Source organism: Oncorhynchus masou, chromosome 5, assembly GCF_036934945.1.
Source record: "Oncorhynchus masou masou isolate Uvic2021 chromosome 5, UVic_Omas_1.1, whole genome shotgun sequence".
In the NCBI taxonomy this organism is placed as follows: domain Eukaryota; kingdom Metazoa; phylum Chordata; class Actinopteri; order Salmoniformes; family Salmonidae; genus Oncorhynchus; species Oncorhynchus masou.
In genome coordinates, this window is record NC_088216.1 from 60,673,641 (window position 1) to 60,683,475 (window position 9,835).

At 42.1% G+C, this 9,835-nt stretch overlaps 1 protein-coding gene across 1 annotated transcript; it reads left to right on the plus strand.

The window, feature by feature from the left end:
• Positions 1-531: 531 nt before the first annotated feature.
• LOC135540025 (neuroblastoma suppressor of tumorigenicity 1-like) lies at positions 532-9,835 on the plus strand. The gene is made up of 4 exons (XM_064966324.1): positions 532-836; positions 2,714-2,894; positions 8,025-8,136; positions 9,014-9,835. Exons 2-4 carry the CDS (start codon positions 2,722-2,724, stop codon positions 9,257-9,259), a joined length of 531 nt encoding a protein of 176 aa, XP_064822396.1. The 5' UTR covers positions 532-836; positions 2,714-2,721; the 3' UTR covers positions 9,260-9,835.

Sequence of the window (9,835 nt, forward strand, 5' to 3'; positions counted from 1 at the left end):
ACCCAACTGATCTTGTGTCCTTTCTGTCATCCTGTGAACCCCGTTCATTGCTGCTTGCAGCTATATTTCACAATTATTTTCTAAATGAATCAGCACATGACATAAGCTTATAAACATTTTGCTCCCAAAAACCCTCTTGTGTGAAAGCAAAGAGAGCTGACACGGTGCACGAGAAAAATGAACTGGGACAATCCCTACGTTTTGCACAGAACAGGTCATGATGCCTATGCGGTGTTGTAGGACCTATGACCTGAAATTGAGAGCGGCTCCCTTCGCTGTAAAACGGTTAAAATTCAGACCTGCCAAACTCATTTTCCCCCTCATGTTCCCGCTCGCCCAAAGACACAGCGGGACTCCTTTCTGGAGGCGCAGCCGCGCCTATACCCAAATCCAGCAACCAAAGCAAAGGCGAGATAAAGTTTGAGAGAACGGAGTAGCTTACAGCTTCACCGAAATGACAGCCTACCGGTGAAACGTTTTTGGGGAGAAGAGGTGGAAACGGACTCCGGACGGGAGGGATAGAGCACGGGTGGGAGGGGAGGGACCCAGTGCGCTGATGGACTGGGAGACAGATAGTTTCTAATGCACACTATCTCCTCACCCCTCTCCATATGACCGTCCCTCTCTGGCGGATGATGTAATTGTTTTCTATGAACCTTGCCTTTCTGAAAGCAGTTATATTTTCCATTTCCAAGTAGCAACTCCAGCACATAGACTCCACGCATCTCTCCTGTCTCCTGCGGGACGGGTGGCGAGGGAGGGTTGGGAGAGACGGGCGTTGAAGATCTAGTGAGGGGTCTCAGCGGGATATTGCTGCATTTCGGTGATTCCCAACGGTAAGTGAACGCTTTTTAAAACTAACAGCCTGTCCAGACGCAAAGTTTTGATCCCTTTCTCTGTCTCGGAGAGATGCCAAAGAGTTACAACACAAAATGTCACGTTGCAAACTTCGATACAGTGTTTATTGAGAGCTGTAATTTGTCCGGAAAACTGACCTTTCCCTTTTGAGAAGCGCGTCGTAATTGTTTCCTGTGGTTTTATTCTGTGGAGCTGTCTGATGATTATTTGCTGAACATATAGTCCTACATGATCATTAAATATTTTAGTTTTACCCTATTTAATTCGCATGTTTGTCAGTTATTTTTCTATACTCTGTAGCCTTGTTCTTAGAATAGTGGTTCAGCATTATACATATCTTATGACCTGATTATAAACTAGGCCCATAGAGTCAAAAGGTTTACTCATTCAAGTAATTAGACCTATAAAGGCTAAATGTGTATAATTATGTTAGTGCAAAAAAAAGCGCTAGAATGCACGAAGCAGCCCATCTGTAGAATTAGCACGTATTTTAATTTTCCACAGTTTCTTGTGCGCTTCTTTTTGTAAATGCCTTCCCTCGCCAATCGCCTCTCACGCTCTCAATTTTACAGCCGCAGGGCAGTTGGTCGTTGCACAGGGATATTGAATTCTTTAGGAATGTTATTTGCCCGAAGGCACAGCAAAGCGTCTTCAATACTAAAAAGTCCATGGAAGTAAAACTGTATTTGTGGAAAGGTTTGTAGCCGAAATTACGTGACCTATTAATTTTATAAGAAACAAGAGAGTTTTTTTGTAGACGTTTGTAAATGACGAAACCGACCTACGCAGCTTTAAAAGAAACCAGAGAAAAGATTTTGTGGAGGTTGATAGTTTATTAGAGTCAGGTGGTACACACTAAAAACAAATGGTTCTATATAGTGCCAAATAAGGGTTATTTGACTCGTAACGATAGCGGATCCCTTTTGGGTGCTATACTAGAACCCCTTTTGGAGGTTATTTAAAGAACCATGCTCATATGGTTCTAAATTGAACCTTTTTTGTGCTTTAAAGAACCCGTTCCTTAGGTTCTATATAGCACAAAACAAAGTTTCACTATCGTTACAACCCTTGTTGAATCCACGTTTGGTGCTGTATAAAACCCACCTTTCTCTATTTCAAAAAGTGCTAGAAATAACATTTAGAAGAACAATACAGGATTCTTTTTTCGTATTTAGCCATGTTATATGGTCAAAATGGCATAGGTTTCTTTATTGTGTTAATTGTCAAGTTGAATCAGGTGTGCTAGCTCTGGAACGGCTGGGGGTTCCTGGGGAGAGGTTTGAGAACCACTGAGCTAGACAACAGTTGACACAAGGCCACGTCTTTCACAAGGCACTGTCACTGGCCATTGTCATATTTAACATGTCATGGCATTACACAACAAATTAGAAAAACTGGAATGAAACTATGCTCTTAGTGTGTATCAAGCAGACATCTCCCCTCTCTCCCCCTTTGTCTCTTCCTTTCTCCCTCTCTGTCTGCTGGGCTACGTTGAACCAAGCAAATTGTTTTTCTCCATTTGCCAAAACCAGAGCCAATTCGGCCATGTGAGCACAGCTCAGTGCAGGTCATTACCGTGTTTAAATAGATTACTGAAGAAGAGGATCCAGAATGCTGCAAACCAGCAACTGGCTATATTAAAGCTATGTAATCCACCATATAATGGCACACATTTTATAATTTGGTTTCTTGTGCAAAACAGTCTGCTATGTAAAACAATATACATTAAATATTTAACAACAGGTAAAGTAGGCTAGACCTATTATAACAATATATATATGTATATATACATATATATATATAGATATTATTATTATTTATTTTTTTAAATATATATTTTTTAATCCTCTTTAAGGTGCAGTCATGTGGAAAAGAATTGTGATTTGCTGCGCGCTGCTTGCGCTCTGTTCAGCAGCACCGCCCGCTCACATCAACCGTTTGGCGCTGTTCCCTGACAAGAGCGCTTGGTGTGAGGCCAAGAACATCACACAGATAGTCGGGCACACCGGCTGCCAGCCTCGCTCTATCCAAAACAGGTCAGTGTGACACACACACACACACACACACACACACACACACACACACACACACACACACACACACACACCACCACAAACTCAAGTCCACGCAACACAGCACATATGCACAGGCATTTGTTTTCAAGAGGGTGAATGACTCCTTTTAATAACTGAAAGCAGGAATGAAGTTTGACTTTGAATGGCCAAATTACCCCAATATCACCCTAATTTGAATGTGCACCCAGGGCATCATATCTGTTTTAGGATTTCCACACATGGGGAACATTTGTTACCATGTCCTGTTTTTTTGGCCTTTTAAAAAAGAATTTCATGCTATTCTACATAATTTACATGACAGAAGGCATGAGCTGCATCTTTTGTAATACCACACAAATTACCGAAATCAGTGGCTACTCTCACAAACTGAGATCAATCTGGTCTTTAATTCAAACAAACAATAGCCCAGGCCAATGAAGCGTACCATATTGTACAGTATGAGGAGGCAAGATATTGTAGTGACCCGCACAGACAGCTGTGTGTTATGTGTTAGGCTAGTAGGTGGTTGTGTTGTACTTACCAGTACCCAGTGTTCGCGGGGTCCAACATGGCAATCAACCTGCTATCTACCAATCACAGGAATGCCAGGAATGTTCTGATGCCGGGCATCCTGGCGGTTGGCGGAGTGGCGTGGAGGGGGGTTGGGCAGGGGGATGGAGCATTGGAAGTTAAGACCAGGTTTAGCCTTTGTTCTCTCTCTTATGTATGGGCTTCACAAGAGAAGGTCACGATTGGCTTGTGGGTTACCTTTCATTTATTTGGCGTGGGCTATAGCCAAACAGTAGCCTGTGTAAAGTTGGTTTAATAAACCGTCAATTCGTAAACTCAATCCTCTGTCTGGACAATTGTTCCTTTATGATCTAGTCAGGTCATTACAATATATACAGTGCCTTTGGAAAGTTCAGTCCCCTTTACTCTTTTCACATTTTATTACGTTACAGCTTTGTTCTAAAATTGATTACATTGTTTCTTTTCCTCATCAATCTACACACAGTACCCCATAATGACAAAGCAAAAACAGGTTTTAGACATTTTTGCTAATTTATAAAAATAAAAACAATCTGAAATATCACATTTACATAAGTGTTCAGACCCTTTACTCAGTACTTTTGGCAGCGATTACAACATAGAGTCTTCTTGGGTATGATGCTACAAGCATGGCACACCTGTATTTGGGAAGTTTCTCCCATTATTTTCTGCAGATCTCTCAAGCTTTGTCAGGTTGGATGGGTAGTGTTGCTGCACAGATATATTCAGGCCTCCCCAGAGATGTTGATCGGGTTCAAGTCTGGGCTCTGGCTGGGCCACTCAAGGACATTCTGTGACTTGTCCCGAAGCCACTCCTGTGCTGAGGGGCATTGTCCTGTTGGAAGGTGAATCTTCACTCCAGTCTGAGGTGCTGAGCGTTCTGGACGAACAGTTATTGTGCTGATGTAGTGCGTGTTGCAACAAAGGACAAACGATGCGTACGCGCTTCAACACCCGGCGGTCCCATTCTGTGAGCTTGTGTGGCCAAACACTTCGTGGCTGAGCCTTTGTTGCTCCTAGACATACCCACTTCACAATACAGCCTTTAACATTGCCCGGAGCAGCTCTAGCAGGGCAGAAATTGGACAAACTGACTTGTTGGAAAGTCCTATGACGGTACCACATTGAAAGTCACTGAGCTCTTCAGTAAGGCAATTCTACTGCCAATGTTTGTCTGTGGAGATTGCATGACTGTGTGCTCGATTTTATACACCTGTCAGCAACAGGAGTGGCTGAAATAGCCAAATCCACTAGTTTGAAGGGGCATCCATATACTTTTGTATATACAGTACCAGTTCAACATTTGGATACACCTACTCATTCCAGGGTTTTTCTTTATTTTTAGTATTTTCTACATTGTATAATAATAGTGAAGACATCAAAACACATATAGAATCATGTAGTAACCAAAAAAGTATTAAACAAATCAAAATATATTTTATATTTGAGATTCTTCAAAGTAGCCACCCTTGGCCTTGATGACAGCTTTGCACACTCATGGCATTCTCTCAACCAGCTTACCCTGGAATGCTTTTCCAACAGTCTTGAAGCGTTAAACAAATCAAAATCTATTTTATATTTGAGGTTCTTCAAATTAGCCACCCTTTGCCTTGAAGACAGCACATCATCTTGCACACTCTTGGTATTCTCTCAATCGGCTTCATGAGGTAGTCACCTGGAATGCAGTTCAGTTAACAGGTGTGCCTTGTTAAAAGTTAATTTGTGGAATTTCTTTCCTTCTTAATATGTTTTAGCCAATCAGTTGTGTTGTGACTAGGTAGGGGTAGTATACAGAAGACAGCCCTATTTGGTAAAAGACCAAGTCCATATTATGGTAAGAACAGCTCAAATAAGCAAAGAGAAACCACAGTCCATTATTACTTTAAAAGATGAAGATCAGTCAATACGGAACATTTCAAGAACTTTGAACGTTTCTTAAAGTGCAGTCGCAAAAAACATCAAGTGCTATGATAAAACTGTCTCTCATGAGGACCGCCACAGGAAAGGAAGGCACAGAGTTACCCGTGGTGCAGAGGATAAGATCACGAGAGTTACCACAGTCAGAAATTGGCAATTAACTACATCTCAGATTGCAGCCCAAATAAATGCTTTACAGAGTTCAAGTAACAGACACATTTCAACATCAACTGTTCAGAGGAGAATGCGTGAATCAGGCCTTCATGGTTGAATTGCTGCAAAGAAACCACTACTAAAGGACATCAATAATAAGAAGACACTTGCTTGGGCCAAGAAACATGAGCAATGATGAGTTCAAATTTGAGATTTTTGGTTCTAACCGCAGAGTTTTTGTGAGATGTAGAGTAGGCGAACGTTTCCCACCGTAGAGTAGGTGAATGGTTCCCACCATGAAGCATGGAGTAGGAGGTGTGATGGTGTGGGGGTGTTTTGCTGGTGACACTGTCAGTGATTTATTTATAATTCAAGGCACACTCAACCAGCATGGCTACCACTATCATTTGTTTTTCAACAGGACAATGACCCAACACACTGGCTGTGTAAGGGCTATTTGACCAAGAAGGAGAGTGATGGAATGCAGCATCAGATGATCTCGTCTCCACAATCACCCGACCTCAACCCAATTGAGATGGTTTGGGATGAGTTGGACCGCAGAGTGAAGGAAAACCAGCCAACAAGTGCTCAGCATATGTTGGAACTCCTTCAAGACTGTTGGAAAAGCATTCCAGGTGAAGCTGGTTGAGAGTATGCCAAGAGTGTGCAAAGCTGTCATCAAGGCAAAGGGTGGTTAATTTGAAGAATATATTTTTGATTTGTTTAACACTTTTTTGATTACTACATGATTCCACGTGTTATTTCATAGTTTTGATGTCTTCACTATTATTCTACAATGTAGAAAATACTACAAAGAAAGACAATCCCTTTAGTGAGTAACTTTTGACTGGTACTGTATATATATATTTATCACAGGCTATAGGATACTAAATAAAATTCCCTGTGGCACACGGACTCCTTACTGATGAAGATAAAGCCATAGGCTACTTGTCATGCCCTGACCATAGAGAGCCCTCGGGGTTCTCTATGGTAATTTAGGTCAGGGTGTGACTAGGGGGTGTTCTAGTCTTTAATTTCTATGTTGGGGTGAGTATGGTTCCCAATTGGAGACAGCTGATGATCGTTGCCTCTAATTGGGGATCATACTTAGTGTCCTTTTCCCACCTGTGTGGTGGGATATTGTTTGTGTTTAGTGCTATGTGTGCGATAAACTGCAAGTTAATTTATTTATTTGTTGTTTGAAGTTTCACCTCAATAAATATGTGGAACCCTACGTGCGCTGCGCTTTGGTCCACTCATTATAACGAACGTGACACTACTACTCACGGTGATGGACGATACACTCATCTTGGCAATAGCCTATCTCAAGATGAGCTACTTTGAAAAACAGTAGACCTACTGCTGTTCCCTAAAAATTGGGAGTTGTTGAGAAAAAATGTATTATATTGTTTCTACAGACCTCTTTCAGCAGTCGGCCTTTGCTTTCCAAACTTTATGTTTTTTCACGTGATTGTATTTAGAAATGTACAATAGGCAACCAACCATAGAAATATAATCCATAGATGGCATTTCCCATTGAAGTCAGTACTGGCTGCCATTGCCTGTGTACACACAAGTTTAATAGTCAAATTGCAAGGGTAAGAGGTTCCAAAACCCTTCTATGGATTACATGTCTATGGCCACAATGCAACAAGTTGTATATTTGGTGGCCAAATTGTGGCCTTCCTGACTGTAGTCAACTGGTAACTGCCAAAATAAAGGAAACACTGGAGTAAATGAGGGATACAAATAATATGGCCATGGTGTGGGGTGCATTTTCCTGGCATGGTTTAGGTCCACTTGTAGAATATATGCCAAGGCGCATTGAAGCTGTTCTGGCAACTCGTAGTGGCCAAACAACGTTGTGTTGGTGTTTCCTTTATTTTGGCAGTTACCTGTATGCGCTTATGATAAAATGTTATCCACAGTTATTTTTGAGAAACTATTAAGCCTCTGTGGCTAAATTAAGCTCTCTCTTGAACATTCATAGTGGGCTCCTGTGGTTGGATAAAGCAAATATTATAAAAACAATTATGTGTAAGCCACTAACTCACAATTGACCAGTCACATTTATTTACTATGCAGTTACCCAATCAAGGCAGAGCCCCCCAGTTACCCATGTGTGCCTCCTACCCCCTCTCATCCCCAATCTAATGATTAGCAGAGCAGCAGCAGGCTGTCTACACTCATTGAAAGCGGGCTCCTGAATCCTCCTGTGGTTGGCGGTTGCAGTAAAAAATATATATATAGAGAGATGACTTGTATAATATGTACTGTATATATTTCCTTTATTTTATTATTTTTACATAATGTTATTTTTTTTGCTGCCTCTTTCGCCCCCCACGGTCCTGGGCCCAAGCCCCTGGTTTAACTTGGCCCTGTGTGTAATGGTCACCTCCAGAATAAAATCAGCCATAAAATATACAGATATCAAAGCTGAATGGTGACATCTTCCCTCTTTCTCTTTCCTCCCTCTCTCCCCTATCATTCCAGGGCATGTCTGGGGCAGTGCTTCAGCTACAGCGTCCCCAACACCTTCCCCCAGTCCACTGAGTCCCTGGTGCACTGTGACTCCTGCATGCCTGCACAGACTCAGTGGGAGGTGGTAAGTACACACGCAAACACATACATTCACGCGCACACACACACACACACACACACACACCAGCTGATGTAACACTACTCTTTGAATATAGACACTTCCACAAACCCCTAGTACACCTAACCACACAACCCCAGTAGACTACGGAAACACACGACCACAACTATTGGTTTTTCTTGTCCTTTAATGGGCCTGCCTGTTTAGTAGCCAGGGATTCCAAGGTCCTGGAACAACAAAGGCCCTGTATTGAGGTGTATGTAGTTTAAAGAGCAGCCAGACAGGTAGGATAGGAGTGGGTCTGGGACCACACAGGTGAGGTGACTTCATGCCTCGAGAAAAAACTTGATTGATGTACTGTATACAATATTGAAAAAGGAAGTGTGCCTTATCAGTCCAGCTGTTGATACATTATTTATGACTATGTTTATGACTATTTTGGATCCACAAAGGCATGCCTTTGATGCTGGATAACATTTTGGTGGATTTTTATAGCTTGACTAAAAACAGTTATCTGGGCATGAAAGTGTGCTAATTGTTTTCTCAAGATTGAATATTCTGCCGTTTCCAACCATGATGGTGCATTGTCAAATTATTTCAGATCCAGCCTCCTATTGTTGGTCTGGCAGCTGTGTCAAGCTTGACTGATTGAATGAAATCACAACATTACTCAGAGCGGGCTACATTGTTTGAAGATGGATGCAGAGGCTTTGTCTTAAATCTCTCTGCCAGAGACTGACATGTGTGGAAGACTCTAGGAGAAAGTCCTGGCAGTGCTTTGTCTTTGTGTGTGTGTATGCATGTGTGCTTGTGTTTGTGCTGAGGGGGCGGGGCGAGGGGTGCATGTAGCATGTGTGTAATGTATTGTGCATTGTGTGAATAGGTGACTTTGGACTGCCCGGGCAGTGATGATGCTCCTCGTGTGGATAAGCTAGTGGAGAGGATCCTCCACTGCAGCTGCCAGTCATGCAGTAAGGAGGGAGCCCAGGAGGGGGCACTGATGCAGCTATACCCATCAGAGAGTGCCCAAGACCCCCCTATCCTACCAGAGAGCCACCACAGTGGCACACACTCTCAGCACGCTCACACACACACAGAGCCACACACACACACATCTGATGGAGGGTAAGGTCGCTCGATCACCGCTGACACTTCCTCTCTCTCCATTCCTGATTCTTCTCCCAAACCTCTCCACAAGTTGTTTCTTCTACACACAGTTACAGCACTTGATGCATTTCCCTTCTCTTCCATCCAACCTCTGTTTCTACATTCAACAGCTTAAAAGCACTTTGAAAGTAAAACTTCACTTCACATGATAACTGCTTATAAAAGCACATGCAACCAAGCTCCCTCATGCTGTACTCTTCACAAGACAACCACAGTATAAGTGAACACATACAAAGACACAAGCTTATCTAAACTGTTTTTGTCATCTGACTTCTCACTTAGGAGGACAACAAATATAACAATCCTACACACATGCACATATGCACCCAGGCATGCACTCTGACACTATAGACTTTTGAAGCTGTAGTTTTATATCTGTAAATCTGTATTGAAAAAATGTATTAAAAAAAGCATAGAGCTACAAAGTTTCTTGCCTTAATTTCTGTTTATCACCAATTTGCATTAGTATCTGACCTAATGCTATATGTTCCAATGATTGCTTCTCCTATGAGAATAAAGCTATTTTTGTTCAATCTTA